The sequence below is a fragment of the Macrosteles quadrilineatus genome, unplaced genomic scaffold (assembly GCF_028750875.1).
Source record: "Macrosteles quadrilineatus isolate MER2022 unplaced genomic scaffold, UCM_ALF_1.0 Scaffold_4__1_contigs__length_99947679, whole genome shotgun sequence".
NCBI classification, from domain to species: domain Eukaryota; kingdom Metazoa; phylum Arthropoda; class Insecta; order Hemiptera; family Cicadellidae; genus Macrosteles; species Macrosteles quadrilineatus.
This window is the reverse complement of record NW_026542597.1, coordinates 73,382,510-73,402,845: the sequence shown is the minus strand read 5'-3', so window position 1 is coordinate 73,402,845 and position 20,336 is coordinate 73,382,510. Positions and strand designations below refer to the sequence as shown.

The 20,336-nt window shown below is 36.1% G+C and overlaps 1 protein-coding gene across 1 annotated transcript; it reads right to left on the bottom strand.

Moving 5' to 3' along the window:
* Nucleotides 1-4,209: 4,209 nt before the first annotated feature.
* Nucleotides 4,210-19,856, bottom strand: LOC128993480 (uncharacterized). Its single transcript, XM_054417399.1, has 4 exons — nt 19,647-19,856; nt 11,938-12,100; nt 7,059-7,151; nt 4,210-5,769 (listed from the first exon to the last, which is right to left on the bottom strand). The coding sequence occupies exons 1-4, from the start codon at nt 19,796-19,798 to the stop codon at nt 4,708-4,710; spliced, it is 1,470 nt and encodes a 489-aa protein (XP_054273374.1). The 5' UTR covers nt 19,799-19,856; the 3' UTR covers nt 4,210-4,707.
* Nucleotides 19,857-20,336: the final 480 nt, after the last annotated feature.

The following is a 20,336-nucleotide window of genomic DNA, read 5'->3' as shown; positions in this document are numbered from 1 at the left end:
AAGTATATTCGTCCGGACGTAATCAAATTACAATTTGCAACGGCTTGTGAATTTTAATTTTTGGCTCGAGCTCCCAAGTCATGTGTTTGGCATAAAGGTATGTAGCTGAAATGCGAATATCCAAATGATTTAAATTGGCCGCCAGTTTTGTATTAGTATTTCGGTCGCTTGGCTCTGATCCACCTGGGGTGAGACGTTGCCGTACTTTGCTCTTGCTTTGCTAATACATTGAGCTTTGCATATGAGTAAAATAGTACCTAACATAGTAGCTTTGACTATGAGGATTATTAGACATCCCATTTCCTACAAGTTATGTCGAGTTTTATAATGATAATAATTACAGTAGAGTTTAGCCTTTGATAGAGCGTGCTGTCATTGCTTTATTTTGCTACACAAATCAGGAATTTACAGCATCACACTCCATCAAGATCTCAATTGTACCACTTATTTACAACTTTATGTGTTAGGCGATTGACGTTTCAACCCAAATACTCAAACTTGAATGGGCAGTTAAGCGTAAACTAAAACATAAAAAAATACCCCCGCCGCAGCAAACCTGCAGACTAAGCGAATTTCAACTCGTCTGATTACATTTTTACTAAATAAAAAATAAATAATTTTACTAAAAATATTTCCATAAATAAGACATATTATTCCCTATTTAAATAACATTAGATTTAACGAGTGCTTAGGTTTGCTGCTACGGGGAAGGTAAAAAGTGTTTTTTGACCATACGTCAATAGTATAGGATGAAATAAATAAATTTGCCAAATGTTATCAATATAGAATTTTCTCCGTGACCGTTAGGCATACAACAGCGCTTCAATATACTAAATTATTTCTTTTTTTAAGCTCTACAAAACGGTTTAGAAAGAAATCGCAAAATTTTTGTTTTTAGGTTCAAAAATGGGAAAAACCCATTTTTACCCCATAAAACCCCCCATAAACCCCCGTTCCCATGGTTCGATTATGCTGGATCGCGAACTCGTTCGAATAAACGTAGGTTTACACGTTTGTACCAAATTTCATCAAAATCGGATCATTTTTGCTCGAGTTATCGCGCTAACGGACACACACATATATATATATATATAAATATATATATAAATATATATAAATATATATATATATATATGAATTTGAACGGATGGTGTTTTTGGCCTCTAGGGACCTCAAAATGAAAAATTAAATCGGTCTCGGGTCCAGGTCTTACCATGAGTACTACGGTAATAGCTTATTCCCTATATGGGAAATTCGCTAACAAGCAAAGATTTGAAAACCGAGAAAAAAAATTGAATTTCTATAGTTAGCTCTGTGAGGTTTTTAACTTTGTTGTATCTGAAAAAACGGCTAGTGCTGGTTCAGTTAAATGGGATGAACTGACTATAATTCGTTCACAATATTTAGGCGGATCGAGGGGAAGTTCCCCCACCACTTTTATTGTATTTATTGTATGGTGCTCAATCAGCTGCTTAGCTATTATTTTAGAGTGAAGGGTGAAGTGGAGGGGATATATTTCTTCCCCTAAAAAACCACCTAAATATTGTGAACGACGTATAATAGTATCATAGATAAAACCTTTGACTATTATTACAACAACTGTATCCAATAGTCAATGATAAAACGTACTCCCTTGTGTCCGCAATTCAATGATAGTAGTTATGAAGATTCCTTATAGTGAGATTGACATTTAGGTAACAGGTTGTGTGTGTGTTTATTTTACTCAGGTGATTGTATTTGTTTGATAACTCTATTGGAGGAGGATGAATGAAAAAATACTTTTTACTCAACAGGCCAAGTGGTTTCTATTCCTTAAACCCTAAAAACATAACACTCTTTCAAATAAATAGGTACAAAAAAACTAAAACGATTTTTCTGTTCACGTAAGCTTAAGCCATGTGCACGTACGAGCTTGTAAATAAATGAAAATAAATTGAAAACAACTAATAGCTAATAGGCATTGGGAAGGCGCATGGTCAAATCAAAATGTATTTAACTCCTCCCACATACTACGGTGCATAGATGCACAAACATTTTTAGAGCCCTTTCCAAATGAGTTTCAACCATGATTAACTTCTTGGGTGTGATTTGACGTGAAATTGGCAGTGATTTTATCAAATGAACTTGTGTTTTTCTGCCAATGCAATTTAACAACGGTGAACAGACACTCAATGTTAAGAGTTCCCACGCCCCCGTCGATGACGAAGATTTGGAGCTCAATGAGTTGCAGCTGATAGATTGATAAACAGCTGTTGGTCTGGCGGAATATCAGTAGATCGTGCCAGGAGCCTTGGCCTTCTGACGTCCTCTCACTGCTGATGTCCCTTCTATGCAACCATAGATTCATCAATAGTAAAGTCATGCAATAGAGAAGGTCGTTTGTAAGAAAATATTAACTTTCTCTTCTCCATAGCTGCATAAGTTACAACAAGCTGGGTAGAAAAAGTGTTGAGGTTAAGAGGGTTCGATCCTAAAGCTCAGTTGCTTTTTGTTGGGATAAACCAAAAACTATGGCCTTTTAGACCTTTAGACCCTTAGGCCTATTTGGCCTTTTTTATGTAGACCTTTTAAGAAATGGTCCAGGCTAAAGAACAGCTGGTCTTTAGACAGTTAAATTAACCATATTTTACCCTCACTTTGCATTCATATTCAGCTTAAAATGCGCATCCAAGTGTAAGTTGAAATCTTCATTGATAAAAAAATATGTGATTGTTTGTGGGATTAGTTTTACTTCCTTTACGCCATAGCTACTTTAATACTTTAAGTAAGGTTGTTTATTTATAAGGATAGATTGACTCATTCTTTGTCATAGTTTGATCACTATACTCTGTTCTCAAAATTTGGATGGTTTTAAAGGAAGAAATCTATCCCCTCCAATTTATCCTACCCTTAAAACAATAGCCGAGGTCTGTCAAAACGTCAATCAGTTGCAACATATACATTGAGCAAATAAATTATAGTGGAGAAACCTTCCTCAGACCGCCTAAATTTTGTGAACGGGCTGGACTGAATACTGTACAAAACAATGTTTTTCATGGGAAAAGATTGACTCTCTCGTTCCCCTTCAATTGATTTTAAGACAGTGTTGCACACTTGGTTGCATATTATCATAGATTAAACTCCCTTAGGGGATGATTAGGGGAATGTAGTTCATAGCTGAGCATGAATGTAGGTTGATCAACTTAGCTACTTCAAGTAAACAATCATGAAAGTAGTGTTTATCTTTGACCATCAGTTATCTTCCATTATTTGGCTTCTCATAGGCCTAATCATTTCAGAATTCATAAGGTACCAGACATGGCCGAGGCGGTGTTTGAACCCACAATCCACGGAGGTCTTCTGGCTGGGGAAATTATGCCTCAGATAAAATAGGTAAGGCAATAATAGAACAGACGATTTTTGTTCAGTTGCATTCTGATTTTCGGAAGGGTTATAGGTAATGTTACTATGGAAGGGTAACTAACTACCTTTGGGGACCAATGGGTTAAACCACATTGTTATGCTCTAATAGGTGGATATGTAGTAAACATGACTTGATCATAAGAAGCATGCCGTTTTCTTTTCCTAAATCAGCTTACTTCTTTGAAGTAAATTGTGTTGGTCATTGAAAATTATCTTTCTTTCTGCTTATTTTTGTAGCATCATAATACCCTGGATGATTTTTTCCTCATTTGAAAACACATGGCCCTGTATCTTTTTATATGTAAGAAAGTGGTAAATTACTGCCAAACTGAACTGAAATTGTAAACAGATAAATCAGAACAAATGCCCGCTACATTATTTCATAATATACTACTCAACACACGAACTTTAAGTCTGTATAATTGATATTTTGAAAATGTAATGGCTGTGCTTTGAAAATAAAAAGGAAAATAGTTAATATTTCTTAGAGTACATTGTGTTAAGTTTACCCGACGTATACGTCGTTTTTTTTATTCATTCAACCCCCGGGGTGGTTGCAAATTTTTCAAATGCAAGACATATCAAAATTTTTTTTATCATTTTGTTATTTAACTATTTGTGGTCAGCAGTAGGCCTATGCCCTATTTAATAATTATGTCAGGCAGACGTAATCTTTTGTCAATGTTTTAAACACTTTAACTCAACCAGCCGATGTTTGTGCCAGGCTTTATTGGCATCACGAAGAAACAGAATGGATCTGGCTTTTGGCAGGTACAGAATACAAAATGGAAAGGGAAAAAAACTGTATAAGTATGAAAACGATATTTTATTGTTCTAGTGTAAAATATATCACAAACTTCCAGATTTCCCTGTTATTTACATGAGTGTAACAGCTAAAACCACAACTAACGATACAAGTTAGGAAAATGTAACATTATTAACATCAAACTTCGTACAAAAGTAGCAGCAGCGTAAGCCATTATACGATTTGATAACCTATCCTAAACATTTCAGAAATGTATGTGAAAATACAGACACGCAATAAGTTATTTGGAAAATAAAAGTTATCATGAAGATGTATTACATAGTATAAACATTAACAAAGCGAATCATACTACCAAACAGTACATCTTTGATGATCAGTAAGTATGGTAAATGAAATGTAAAAAATCTAAATTTGTTGGCCAATTAAATTCATTTCTGCTGATGTTTAGTAGCATTTAAAAATCGTATTGAATTGAATTTCCCTGACGGATTGGTTTACTTAGTCAATTAAATGTAACTTGGTCATAAAGCAGTACAAAATCAACCCATAGTCTTCTCCCCTGTGTCATTGGAAGGTGGTGTTTGATCATTTTCCGTGGTGGGTACATTGTCGTCGTTCTTAACACTAGGAAGGCTGTTTTCGGATTCTATCGTATGGGCGGGGGGAAATGTGGTCTGCTGGTCATCAGTTTGATCGTTTCCGGTGGATGACGATTCTTCAATGGCTGTTGCAGCATCGGAAGAGGTCTGTGCAGTTTCATCAGAAGAGGCCACTGTGTCTGTTTGAAGAGCGGGTGAAGTTTGATCAGGCTCAACTTCAACTATTATTTTAAGAGTGAGTGATTCTTGGTCCTCTGAAACTTCTGAGATAATAGCAGTCTCTGTTGGATGGGCTCCTTCATCGTCAGCTGTTTCTGAAGGTTGCGCTGAGGGTTCTGATTCTACAACTGGGGAAGAAGTAACGTTTTCTTCAGATGATGACGAGGTTTCTTCGGCAGACGCATTTTCTTTTGTTATTTCTGCAGAGTCTTCGACAGCCGCTGGCAAAGTGTGCTCGGTTTCTGTTTTTGCTTCGGAAGCCTCTTCGATTTCAGATTGGGGAACATCGGAATTGGCTACAGGACTAACTTCAGGGGTTGCTTCAGAACTCGCTTCTGATTTAGCTTCACATGTAGTTTCGCTAACGGTTGGCTCTTCCTTAGACTCTTCAGGTTGAATTTCGGAAGACGAAACTGGCTCCTCTTTGACGGGCATTAGTTGTACTTGAGGTTGGGAAGATTGAACTGTGTTAGCTACTGGAGAGGTAGAGGTTGTTTCTTTTAGAGCATCTTCCGTCGGGGTGGTGGGTTGACCTCCTTCTGTAGACGACTCGGGTGCAGGCTCAGGGGTTGCCTTCTCTGTCTCGGTGGTTGTTAAAGATGCCTCAGATGAAGTGCTCTCTTGCCGAGCGAGGGGTGAAGGAGTTGGAGCAGCCCCAGAAGACGTGCTTGCTGGAGCGGCTGGAGGTGCAGGCGATGGAGAAGCTGAGATCTGTCTGCTAATGACGTTTCTGATCTCCTCAATAGGTTTCAACAAGGCAATGAGAACATCGTCGTCCCTTCTCTGGAACGACAAAAATATTTGGTTATATTTTATAATTCAATAGGACTAAGTATTTCCTAAAACCTATTCGCTATTCCTAACATGTCACACATAGTTATGTGGATCGAAATATATTCGTTTGGGAGATGTGGACGTATTTTCAAAGGTTAACTTATTGTAAGTTTACTTTATTTCAAGATTGTTAGCAGCGCTTATAGTGAATGCAATTTTACACGCAATTAATTTTAATTTTGGTGGGGATGCATTGTCTTTATGCCCATTAGTCTTCTCAAATAGACTTATATACTTTTGTAAAGTTTAATGAAAAGAACATCATTTGAACACATTCGAAATGTTAGAAGCATTACTTAATAATCAGGCTGAAGAAGGAATTTGAAAACAACAAGAACAAATCGGGTGTAAAGAAATTAAAAATTAAGATAATAGTTATGTGTGTAACTAGTGGTGAAAGTGGCACTTAGCTGCACACGAGAGGCGGCTCGTGCGGAATGATCTCGAGTGCAGCAAAGGCCTTTTTCACTCGTGTTACACATTATATTTTTCCTACAGTCACTGTAAAGCATAAATAATTATTAGTCTTTCAAACGCTATACAACACGTTTTTAGGTTCAGCTGGCAACACAAATGGTGCCCTAGAGAAAGTAGTACCCGCGGTCCGTATCACTCCACTATTTTTCCTCGGCAAGAAATGTACTCCGCATTTTGAGAATATAGTTCCGTATGTTTTTGTAATTTGAAGTGGTTTCCGGGCCTAAAAAAATGCGGTAAAGGTATTTTCTTGTTTTAAAAACGTTTAAAAGAAAAGTCCAGAAAGTTCAGAAATACCGAAACTATAAACACGAAATGACAGGTTAAATCGTAGTTATAATAGTCAATCAGCTGCTCATAGTATTATTATCTTTAAGTGTTGCCAACCTGTTTCCAAGCGTACACGGATTACGTGCATAATAGAACCACACTGTTTTGTGTTGTTTCGTTGGAATCCTGATGTGCGGCAAAGTATAAACCGTACGACAAAGTATAAACCGTACGGAAAAGTATAAATATGCAGCAATTAGCAGCTTTCTGTACTATAAACAGTACAAGGAAGCCAACTTTGTCGGGTGACTGTAGGAAAATGTAATATACAATCCGGAATGTTTCTTTGTATCCACCAAACTGTTTAGAGTATAAATGTTTTTATGGGCTTGAGTAATTTTTCGTAAAAAAAAAACATTTAACATTTTGTCAGGTCTTAGTATTGCATCGAAGATGCCAAATCTGAGGTGATAAAATTTCAATCACAATACCTGAAAAAGAATTTCCGGCTCAAACCAGACGAAGCCTCTCTTCTTGGCTGCAATTAAAAGGCCGACCACTTTGTCTGAGATTTTTGTGTAGAACTGAAACAAACCAAATATTACTTAGAAATATATATAACATATGTAAAATAGGTATTTTACGATAAAATACCCTACTATTGACTTTGAAGAGAGCAAATAGCCTAATCACCCCATTGCAGAATTTGAGGCTGATGTAACGGGGTTTTTATGTTGGCACAGTTTGAATGCTCAATTTCTCCCGTATTTTAGGAGATAGTGTAGGCCTACATTTGTAAAGGCCTGTTACAACACCTTGTTAACAGAAACATCAAAAGCTAAATCAACAGTTCACGACTAGATTTTTATAGTTAATAGTTATAAATTTAACAAAATGTCTTCTACTAAAAACTGGCTAACCTAAAACTGTCTTCTGTTTATTTATAAGCGTATGTTTAACTTATAATTATTCAAATTGTTCGTCAAGACGATGATCCAAAAATAAGTTTGAGGAACCAACGATATTGATACTAAAATTTAAAAAAAATATGTGTCCATGTTGTTTAAATTTGTTATCAGATAACATTATCTAATGATATTAATCACGTTTCAAATCAGTCTTTCAACCTTGCAAGGTTAGAAGCCTGAATGCACTCAGACTTCGACTGTGAGATAGACTTGTTTGACAGTTCTGGCAGCGTACCTAAACTGTCGCGCTGAAAGATGAAATAACTTTGTTGCTCGTTTTACATAACAGGAGTTTAGAAATACTTATCTGTTTTCATACCTATCTGCTGTCATGTATTGTAGCCGTCTTGAACAAGTTGGCAGTTAGGAAATTTAAAAAATCAAGCAGTGAATTATAAAAGCTTTCAGTTTAACAACTTGACGCTTTGGTTCAAAGTGTAATTTATTAAATAGTTACAGTATATGGGGTTTGTTAAGGAAAATGTCATTTTATTTATTACGAATGGCTCTTCTAAAATTCAAAACTTACACAGTTTTGTTCATACCATAGGAACTATTTTACTTTACCATAGTAAACACTAATTAACACAGCACAAATTTGAATAAGCTATACAGTAAAAGGTCCATTCAACATTTAGAATACAGTACTGTATTCACAAAACTAAATAAGTATGCTTAAAAGTGTATCCTTGATTTCAGGGTATCATTCACTTCCCTGTCAAATATAAAAAGTTTATACAAAAACATCTTCCGAAGTTCGAGCATGTCACAAATCTTTTCAAAAGCTAGAGTTTCGGAATTTTGGAACGTTGACTGTATCACGTTACAGGGAAGATTTAAAATTGCAGAAATCGCGCTCAATGGTATGGACGGAAACCTGAGTTATTTTTAAATTGGCAACTTGACGTACAACACGCAAGGTAGAAAGGTGGGGAGTCTAAATTTGGGCTGAGACAAAAACACTGCGTGACTTAAGGTGACCGGAGAGGGTAAATAGATGTGACTAATATTAAGTGACTGTATAACCATTTTCAGGTCTAACTGGACAAAAGTTTAATGACCAAATAAGTGTTGTTATGCCTTTTGTTTTGGTAAATATTACCAGCGTACTGGGTGACAATTCTATGATGTGATGTTTGGTGTCACAAACTTGACGTGACTGTGTGGCTGTTCTATAATGTGATGTTTGGTGTAAAAAACAACTTGACGGGACTGTGTGACTGTTCTATAATGTGATGTTTGGTGTATCATACTTGACGTGAATGGGTGAGCGTTCTGTGATGTTTGGTGGGACAATTTTGACGTGACTGTGTGACTGTTCTATAATGTGATGTTTGGTGTGACAAACTTGACGTGACTGGGTGATCGTTCTATGATGTGATGTTTGGTGTGACAAACCTGACGTGACTGGGTGATCGTTCTATGATGTGATGTTTTGAGTTACAATTGACGTGAGTGGGTTACCGTTCTATAATAAGATGTTTTTGTGCGACAAACTTGACGTGACTGCTCTGTAATATTTTGTGTGACAATGGTAATGGTATATGACTAAACATTAAGTGTTCACCTGATTTTATTTAGAATAAAAATAATCCACTACAAACTTTAAACATGTTAAATATTTTGGGTTCCCTTTGTCTGCAATGCAATGCAATTGAATGAAGTATTGATCGTTTCACGGAGGACGGCTATGTATGGTTAGTTATCATATATTTAAAATGCAAAACGTGTGCACAATAGAAGTATTTGTACGAATACAACAAGCTGTGATAGGAGGTATAAATGTTCTTTTGGAATTGAAAACAGACGTCCCCGAATGGAGTTGTAGGCATAGAAATATAGTTATAAAAATACACACATAAACTGTGTGTATTTGATTGCGTTCACTGTGGTTTTCCAATAAGCGTCGAGTTTTATGAAACTAATGGGTTTACTATACAATCTGGAATGTTTGTTTCACGATCTTAATTAGCTCGAGACATTTTTATCACATTTATAAGATAAACATTATCAAAGAGAAAAGGAGAAAGATCTAAAAATAATCTTCGGATATGAAAGATTTCACCATTGTAATCTTAGAAAATATTCATTAAAATAATGTTAAATGGCTTGTCTAGTCAATATATAGAAACTAGTTTATTTGTTGTTTCACTAAACGCACAGTAAAAATCAAAATCGAAGACAAACTTTGCATACACTTTGTAACTTTTGAATAACAATTTGGTAGGGCATCTTCAAACTAGTAACAGCAAAATAAAAATCCTATGACCAACAAATGTCAAGCTATTTAATGCAATTACTAAGCATTATATCAAAATTGAATCTAACGGTAAACCCGAAAAGCACCATGTATCATTGAGAATCTAAGTTTTACTTGTATCATGCTTAAAACAAAACGTCTTGGCGCAAATACGAAAATACGCGAGTTTGAAATATTGCGTTCCCATGATAGTTCTAAATTTGTAAAGCCATTGGTACCGCAATGTCAAAACTATCAGTTGTTTACACATTCCAGTATCTCTGCGAATAACCCGAGTATTGGCGCGTGTCCAGCGCATCTCCCCCGCCAGCCCTTATATAGACAACTTTGAAATCTTCATCTTTCCGTTCGATGGCGTAAGATAGCGTAACCGATGATAGAAGGTTTTACTGGTTTGTTTCTAGCTTTAGGCTTTACGTTTATCTTTGGAAAATTTTGATGTTGTCACTTTTGTATTCATCAGAAAGAGAATAATGATGACTTGTGGCGAATGGAGAATAGTTTATTTTGTAGCTTTTTCTGAAGGAAGAAACCCTATAGGATTGATAACAAAAGATAGTATAGGCCTACACCTAGACCCAATTTGAATAAAAACAACCTACATGAAACTAAAGTGAGTTCGTTTTCTTATTTCTTTCTTTCATCACAATACTAGCCTACTTTCATCATTGTACATTATGTAAATTTGTATACAGTAACCATGAATTATATTTATGATACAGTAGTTAATATTTCTATGAAAGAAGAGCAATGATTCTGCTGAACTTGTCTTATTGTTTGTTTAATGTATTATGCATGTGTACGTTATAATGCATGAGTGATGTCCACTAAATGTATTTTCTTATTTTTTGTTAAATTAAACAATGCATGATCGTGTGAGTGTTTAATTTCTGGTATGAGAATAACCCCTCAATGATTGATAATTGATTGAAGCTGTAGTTCATAAATAGATGATGAACATAGAATGTATTTGGTCGCAATAATGATAAAGGAAAGAAATTTAATCTGATGATATAAAAGAAACTAAAACATTCAGGAACTAAATGGTCATAAAAATCATTACCGACCTTCAAATTATCTTCAACCGATCAATTAGGATGAGAAATGAACAAAAGGCATGTTTGATCCACTTGAGAACTTTTCCCTACTTTTTACAAGACTGATCAAGATACTTAGTAAGACAACGTATTAGTCAAGGTATTATTCAAAGTCAATACAGTATTCAGGTGGTCAGGTGTTGGCAACAGAAACTATTGGCTGTGAAACATACTTTTGCTCGGGTCAGTTCCGAAACATTTGGAGCACATCTGATTCCAGCTCAAATGAAATTCGCGGAACAACCAAGTACTAACAATAGAGACTTGAGGGAGCGATAAAATTTAGTACGGTTCTAACACGGCCCGACGGGATGGATTGAAGATACTCATTTTATAGATTTATCATCCGTGTGGATCAGCTGTGGAAAGTATTAAGACACTGTTTTTACTTTCGGGTATAGGTAGTGTTTGTTTACTTTTCATGACTTGGACCAGCTTTAACACCATTCCTTTGTATTAAAGCCAAGTAATAAAACACCCTCAGTCAAGTTTGCCATAAAATTCAACTTACAAAGTCAACTTCAACCACCTTTAGCACACTTAAAAGTAACCAGACATGAACCACGTGTCAAATAAAGTTCAAATTTTAATTTGTTGTAAACAAATAATAGTGATGATAGAAGCAAACAATGTAAGATTCTTACTTAACTAGTTTGTGGCTATCAATATGAATGTTATTTATAATCTCTTTAACAGAAAATATACATCCTATCCCCAGAGGATCAAACGATCAAATAAACCTATCGTTTTACCTTTGATTTACTTTCATAGCTAAAACTAATCCAGAAGATATTTCCTCTTTTTTCCTTTTATGGAAATTGATGACGACATAGAATGTGCAATAGTTTACGAAAATGTGCTTTCAGTTTGGAATAATGGAGAAGTTCGTGTATAAGATGTATTTTATCTAAGAACTATATCGATGGTTTGATTCTAAAAGTTACCTGTTACTCTAGGGCTGGCCATAACTTGAACATCAGAATTAAATCTCGACTTATGTTGTCATTAGCTATAGGCTTTGTTCATAGTAAAGTTTAACACTCACAGCGAACAGTTCGCCGAACGGTATGATGATGCATTCATCACCGTCGGCGTCCTTCCGTCGGGCGCCCATATCATGGATCACCTCGCACAGCTCCAGGATTTCTCTGCTGATCTGTGTGAACGCTCTCTGGCCTCGCAGCTCTGTCTTGGAGCCAGCAGCTGGCCTGGAACAAGAAACAGTTGAAGTGTATGATGAAAGATTCATCACCATTGGAGTCCCTACGTCGGGCACCCATATCATGGATCACCTCACACAGCTCCAGGATCTCTCTGCTGATCTGGGTGAAGGCTCTCTGGCCTCGCAGCTCTGTCTTGGAGCCAGCAGCAGGCCTGGAACAAGAACAAGTTGAAGTGTATGATGATACATTCATCACCATTGGAGTCCCTACGTCGGGCACCCATATCATGGATCACCTCGCACAGCTCCAGGATTTCTCTGCTGATCTGTGTGAACGCTCTCTGGCCTCGCAGCTCTGTCTTGGAGCCAGCAGCTGGCCTGGAACAAGAAACAGTTGAAGTGTATGATGAAAGATTCATCACCATTGGAGTCCCTACGTCGGGCACCCATATCATGGATCACCTCACACAGCTCCAGGATCTCTCTGCTGATCTGGGTGAAGGCTCTCTGGCCTCGCAGCTCTGTCTTGGAGCCAGCAGCAGGCCTGGAACAAGAACAAGTTGAAGTGTATGATGATACATTCATCACCATTGGAGTCCCTACGTCGGGCGCCCATATCAAAGATCACCTCGCACAGCTCCAGGATTTCTCTGCTGATCTGTGTGAACGCTCTCTGACCTCGCAGCTCTGTCTTGGAGCCAGCAGCAGGCCTGGAACAAGAACAAGTTGAAGTGTATGATGATACATTCATCACCATCGGCGTCCCTACGTTGGGCACGCATATAATATAATTAATCACCTCACAAAGCTCCATACCAGGATCTCTCGGCTGAAAATACACTCGTCACCATAAGTGTTCCAATCAGACAAGTTGAAATTCGCTTAGTCTGTAGGTTTGCTGCAGCGGGGGTATTTTTGGTAATATCACAGACTGGTGGACTAGCTAAATGGAGCTCACTTAGTATATGATAAGATGTAACGTACTTTGACCACGTGATACCAGCTGCGCCCTTCCGTAAATGCATATTTAAAAAAACTGAAACAATCACTCTATTCCTAACATTTTAAAAATATTTTGAAATTATTACTTTTCACCGAGACGCCAAAAGATTTCTGCAGTTCATTGAATTGAAATGTTGAGGGGAAAATGTTATTAGTTCAATGTGACAATTTCTGTGAGGTTAATAGAAAAGCAAATTGGAACACATCACAAATAAAAACATAACTCTTAAGACACTTGTTTTACTCAGCTACAAACTCTCGTTTGGACATCAAAACTCACTTATCCCAGTTTACAATTGCAAACACTTAACCTCATTGGCTTCCTTCCATGTTTACATTTACAAGTAAACGCCTTTGATGGTCTGCTGCCTAATGATAACATTACTGGCATTGTTGGATATAACTCCTAACAAACTAGCAACATTCCGCGCGTTTGAGGCCTACTTTTCTGTTTAAGTGAAAAGTATATTTTGCGAAACGAATTATGAAGATAGAGTAAGACCCATTACTGATTAAAAATGTTAAAGGTAGAATTCTCATCCTACTGCAACTGCTAAAGCTTTTGTCTACGAGTGTTTCATTTGCAGTAACACGTGTGCAATGTTTCTCTCTTATTTTTGGTAAGAATTTACAGTGAGCTTATTTTTCTTCACTAATGATAACAGAGGTGATTTTAAATGTCAGTTGGAATAAAATGAAATAAAGAGGAAAAAAATATATTAACGTCCCCAATCGTTGTCAAAAATGAAAATATCTTAATGTTATCCCCAATTCATCGTTAATTTACCAAGATGCCAATAGATTCTACAGTACATTAAAATTTTGAGCAAGAAAAATTAAATTAGTTCATTTGATCAATGCTGACACAGTTCTTTAATCTTTAGTAGTCACTCAATTCATGTTTTTTGTCCATTTTTGCAATATTCAAGTTTAACTCTAAGATTCAAAATGTGTTACGTCGGTAAGGGATGATTTTTACCATTCAGCCATTGAAAGACTACATTTCAGAAACATATTTTGCAATAGTAAAAAATACTATCAATAACCACTATAGTCATACGTCAAGATGGGGACATAGACATAGAAAACTTTCCCAGTGTGTAATCGTAAGTTAAAAATAGTCAAATAATTTATGCCACATCAATTAAGAAAGACCATTGAATGTTGAAACCTACACGAAGAAAGTAACGCCAACTGTAAAATAGTGTTCAAATACAGGTTTGATCATTATGTGGACAGGTAAGTGGTAATACAGCTTAAAAGAAACAACTGATCTTAATAAAAAAAACCACGCAGATCATAATATTTATTCAACTGCATCTATTTTTCAGCTTTAAGTATATTCACAAGTGTTGTGTCTTATTGATCAAACAAGAGGTTCTATCCGACGATAAACAATACTATTTTCCCTCCTAATTATGAATAATATTTCTACACTGACTGGTTTTGTTGACGCTGATGGTACGTCCCAACACGGATGTTTTTGTAAGTGGAGCCAGCCATCTCGGCTATAGGCCAAAACTGTCGTCTGCTTTGACTCATTGAGAGGCTGAAGCTCGACTTATGACGACTCCTAAAAATCACACCGGTCGTATAGTTGGTGCGATACGGTCGTGGTAACGTTATTCAAATACTAAATCCGATATTTGTATCTTTCGCAGCAACGCTCTTTTAATGATTACTTAGGTCTAGACCTATGAGAAACAATAGGTTACATACAACACTTTATATGTAAGGCCTAAATTAATTAGCCTATTGACCAGGTAAAGCATGTATTCAATGAGTAAGTATTATAGTGAGTATGGTACTATCACAGGGAAGTAGACTAAGCTACACTACTTCTATCCCTTGCAATTATGGTGCAAACTACTTATGTGTACACTTTTCTCTGTGAGAATTGAACCAATTTCTAAGTATGGGGTGTCAAAAAGATTGTGTCAATTGTTATTCAACAGCACTAAAAACGTTAACTTCTAAGTCTATTTAACAGAATTTTTAGAGAGAATAGTCTGGAGCTTCTTGTATGGAACCGAAGTTGAAGCATGTCTCCTTGATAGCTGTTTTTTCTTTATTTATAATTAATTAGTTGGTTTTTAGTCAGTTACAAAGTTATACGAAGCATAATACTCCCCACAAGCTCATAGATTATATTTATTTACACGGCGTTATTTACATTATTTGCTAAAATACTGAGCTGCGACGTAATTTTAAGATAGTTGAAACCAATTGTTTACCCAAAAACATGTTTATCCGAAAAATCGGAAATAGAGATCCCCACTCCTCGTTAGACGAAAGCCAAAATTCCGACGGTCTGCCAATAATCAACTATTGCCAGATGTTAACTAGGGGATTACACATAAGTCCTATGAACTGCAATAGTTATATCCGTCAACCTTTAATACTGCAAGTACCTATATATCTCATCCCTTCTTACCATCTAACGTATAGTGTTTATTAGAGAGCGTCATTAACTAGCCCTATCCCAACAACGAATTTCATCTGGGCCCAGAATCAACCGTACTCGGGGTCGAACGGGCACCCTCAAGACTTGAAGTATACCCATATATAAATCCCAAAGTACCCATGAACATTTGATAAAACAGTCACACCCCCATAAACCATATACTTAAAATGTTCGTCATAACGAGAAACATTGCGCAAAACTATCCATTATTTCATAAATTCCTTTAAGTTCGCAATTCCTTTCTAAAGGGGACTTTCCATTTCATACCTAATGTTAAAAATACCTCAGCTGTACTTATTTGTTTGTAATTCTTTCAAAGTATTACCATTGACTATCAATACAACGTATTACGGTATTACCTTACTATTATCAGGTGTAATTATTTGTTTGTATTACTGTATTCTGTTTTGATTTCAGCTTAACGTAACCAATCAATAGTTTTGTTAATGCCTATGAAGTCAAACGGGGTGAAGCCCGTCAACAGCTAGTTATTATAAGAACTGAAACGCATATGAAAACAAACGAGTTCATTGCTTTTATCGCAGACTTCAAGGGAAACTACATAAGGATGACAAATATTGTACTTTTAATCGTAGGTTTCTATCTTGAACAACATTTTTAAACACCCACATATTCTTGTAATAGTGTATATTGCTAGTGTATATTGGATTAGTTAAGTCCAAAATTGAGAACAATGAGTCAACGCGTGAATTTGTTTGAAATTCAGGTCAATTGTTTAGGACGGTGTCAAGCACGTGGAATTATGAAAATTTTGATACAAAGGGCTGGAGAAGCGCCAGCAACAGTGGAATCTCAGGGTCTGCGTTTTGGTGTATTTCTGTCGTACTGCGTGTCTCTTTCTCAAATCTTGATGGAAAGACCACAATTTGTATACTTTAGCTTGGCTATCATCGGGAAAATCCAGTAGAAGAAAGTAGTGCAATGAATAAAACCATAAAACGTAACCAGGAATGTCCTTGAACAATGTCATCTGATTCTACATCGTTCAATCATGAGCCTCAGACGATCTTGTAATGCCAGAGAGTTTAACCCATCTATACATCATATACATAAATGACACACTCTAACCACTAAACCAACTAAGCCTACTGAAGAATAAACTATGGCCAAAAAAATTGAAATTTGAAAGTTGTATGTGGTAGGGTAGTAACTTATTCACTACGCTATATTATTTTAAACATGATCCTCTAAATGCTTTACATTCAGACACAATACTAAGAACCATATTGGTTACTTAGATCACCATACTAAAATATTTTAAGCTTGAGGATCAATAATATATCCATCAATCAATAATCCATTTTGACATCCATACCCAACAATTATATATTCAATACAAATTTATTGACAAAGAGAAAAATATATATTTTCCCACTATCTGGATATCCGTTCTTTAGAATAAGGACTGAGGAACAGTTGAACATAATTTCCGATAATATGTTCTTCAGAATTCTGAGAATTGCATAGATTGACAATCATTCTCTTCCATTTGTCCTTTGTCCAACGTTGATCTCGATCCTGAAAATGTTAACCTTTATTGTTATTTTACCGAACGTCTCAACCACTAGAAACAATACCAAGAAGTAATTTATTTGGTTTAAGTACTTGAAAATAAAACTAAACTATATTTCATGTCTGGCCGAATGGCAGAGTTAATGAATGAACTTGGACTGCATCGTATGCAACTTCTTTCAACAATCGATCCATAATTCTCGTGGCAATGCAGTTAATGCGTTGTTCGCTGCCAAATTGGCATTAATTTTTGTCCTTGCCATTACCAATTCATGTGGCTGCAGAAAAACGCATAGAGGATTTTTAACATGAAGTTTCTAAGGCAAACAGAGATATTTTAATTACAATATTTTACGGATTTGCCAATGAAACTTAGGTATAAAGGAAATTTGCTAAATTATGAATTCGCAAAATTTACCTAAAATCATCCTGGCCAAAGAATTGTTACGCAGCTAAAAAAACCATTGGGATTGGTGAGATTTGAGCCAGCAATCCTCCAGAGCAAACGCTGGAGGCTCTCATTACTGTACCACATTAGACCAGTGGCGTACTGCTACACGCCGTGGATCCAAATATTTCAACGTGGACACTTTTGGACACTATCTTCACATGGTATTGGATTCTACATTTTACGATACATTTTATCAATAAAATGTTGTATAGACAAGTAAGCGTTTAGGCTACATAATTAGACTTCATAAATGAACTTTTATGGCATGGATCGTAATAATAACAGAATAAAAAGTGAAATAATGGATTTTAAATGGACTACTTGTACGATTATTGTGAACTCATTAAGGTGCGTAAATCACTGTTTATGGTGTAAATCTAATATTACCAAACGTAATTTACTTTGAAAGTTAGTAGTTTGATTGCCTAATAACAGTCTTAAACAAACATAATCTTAGTACAGTAAAAGGTAATCGCATTGTTTGTTCTGCTTCTGAAACAAGTATTTAACCCTTTTAACATGTGCAGTTTGCGCACTGGTCCCCTAGTAACAACATATTCGTAAATTATCTATACTGTTAATACTGTATCCATACTGCAATGAAATGGCGACCATACATAGTAGGTATAGGCCTAGTTGCTATTTATATTAACTGATAGGAAAAGCATCACGTGAAAACTCCCCTGAAATACGATACTTTATAAATATTTAGTCGTAATTAGTGCACTGAGGCACCACCATGGAGTCCCTTTAAAATGGCAAGTTGTAAAATATGATGGGAAGTCTACTACTTACACTTGTACTATTTGAAGTGAACGGTACAACTGTGGAAAGGGAGTGAATGTTCTCTTTATAGTTATACTGAAAGATGATAAAAAAACCCTTTTTGTCCGTGTGATGAACTATATTTTTCATCATATTGCAACATTATTAAACAAATTTTGAGTCAGGAAACCAAATACTTTTCATGTGGAATAACCTCTCAAAACGACTTCCAAATTGTTTTGAATTTTGCTAAGAAGTACGCAAGTAGAAACAGCTGTTTTGTAAGTTAGTCAATCATTTCGTCTATTACGATTCTTTTAGTGTAGCCAACATCATACTATGGATATGTCGAACCATACACAAGAATGCAACAATAAGCTACAACCAATTTAATCAATCGATACATAATTTCGATACATGCGATTGTTTACAATATTGAAGTTTACAAAAGCTGACTTTTACTTCCTAGGGACTAAAAAGGTTTTTACTCCCTAGGGAGTAAAGAGCCACTTTATACCCGCAAAGCATTCAAAATTGCGGTTTTTTATTCAGTATAACGAAAAACTCCATGCAGATTAGTAACTTTAAAATGTTCAAATTAAAATAACGTTTTTTATCCTCACCCAAAATTGTCAAATTATAATGCATTGTCGTGGAATTTTAAACTCGTATGCAACCCTTTGTTCAACAAGAAAAATTTACATTGCTAAAAGAGGGCCATTGCTTTATAAATATATGACCTTTAATATTGCTACACCTTTATATATGTGATATAGATTGTGACATACAGTAAGTGAAAAATCAACAAGGTATGATGTATAACATCTCTTTCAGTTCAGAATTTGCGGAGGAAGATGGCTCTCATCTTATAGATTTGGAATAGAATTTTTTAAATATCTACTACGCTGACACGCCAGAATGCGTTTTTAAAGGCAAAGGTCAGCAAATAATTAGCGTTAACTAAATAAAATTATGTGATAGCTTTATTACTGACTGACATCAGCTGATTATGTAGCCACAAGCATTGATTTTAGCCCAATGTTCAAGGGGTTTTGAACTATCAAGCACAGCTAACTTTTCTCATCGAACTGGTGACCTCCTAACCACATTACTAGGCATGCTCTTTACAGTTATACAAAATTTGTAGTTTATTATAATACACCACCTGCCCCCAAGGATATCACATATGTAGCGAAATGAATTTCATATAGGCCTAAATATCTCTAAAGGTCTCTTTGAACATTATTTAATCCATTAGAATTCAATAGGACGATTAATTTCCTTTCACAATTCCAAAAATTTGTGCAAAAACCTAACTTGTACAATTACGTTCGTAAAATAATTATGACACTTTATATTTTGCAAAAAGACACTTACTTGCCATACTCGTCCTTGTTGAACTTTGGCCTAGGCGAAGGAGACCGGCTGAATCTGCCGCTGAACGGGTTCAACGTCTGCCGCTCAAGATGCTTCAGCGCCTCCTGGTTGAACTTGCTGACTTTCTCAGCCAGACCCATGAACTCCGTCATGTTGTCGAGCACTAACAGCACTGACCGAGTCCACAGCACTACTATAGGCGTTCCCGGTCGGCGTCGTGACGTTAAAATAGACCGCAGAGGCAGCGCCACCTCCGCCTCCACCAGTCATTCATGGCCTACAACAATGTTAAAGATAGAAGGCTTCTAGAAGTGAATGACTCACTGACTCAAAACATTCCTCATCTACGGAAACTTGGGTTAGGTAATGGTTGACGTTGAGTTGGTGAATGAGTTTACCAAGAGTTGTTGCGAATTCTTAAAAGAATGATATTACTAAGATGTCCTTATTTGAACATAAGGATGGTTGCGTAAAGTGTGTTGTTATGCTAGAAAAGAGGAATATACATACTTAAAACTTACTTGGTCAACAGCACTTGGTAACGTAGATTAATGTTCTTCTTAGCTGGACATAAGTAGTATCGAAATCCATAGGGACAGAGTCAAATTGGTATGCATTTGAAAATGGGCTGTAGTAAGTCTGGTGTTTTTTAAATATCGGGACACACTTTTGCAGCCACCAAACTATTAC

Bases quoted from the DNA above. Each gene is read 5' to 3' on its own strand.
- LOC128993480 (XM_054417399.1), bottom strand. From the start codon at position 19,798: ATGACGGAGTTCATGGGTCTGGCTGAGAAAGTCAGCAAGTTCAACCAG. The intron at 12,101-19,646 runs GTAAGTGTCTTT...TTCTTGTTCCAG, and splicing joins AACAAGGACGAGTATGGCAA to GCCAGCTGCTGGCTCCAAGA. The intron at 7,152-11,937 runs GTGAGTGTTAAA...GGTTTGTTTCAG, and splicing joins CGTTCGGCGAACTGTTCGCT to TTCTACACAAAAATCTCAGA.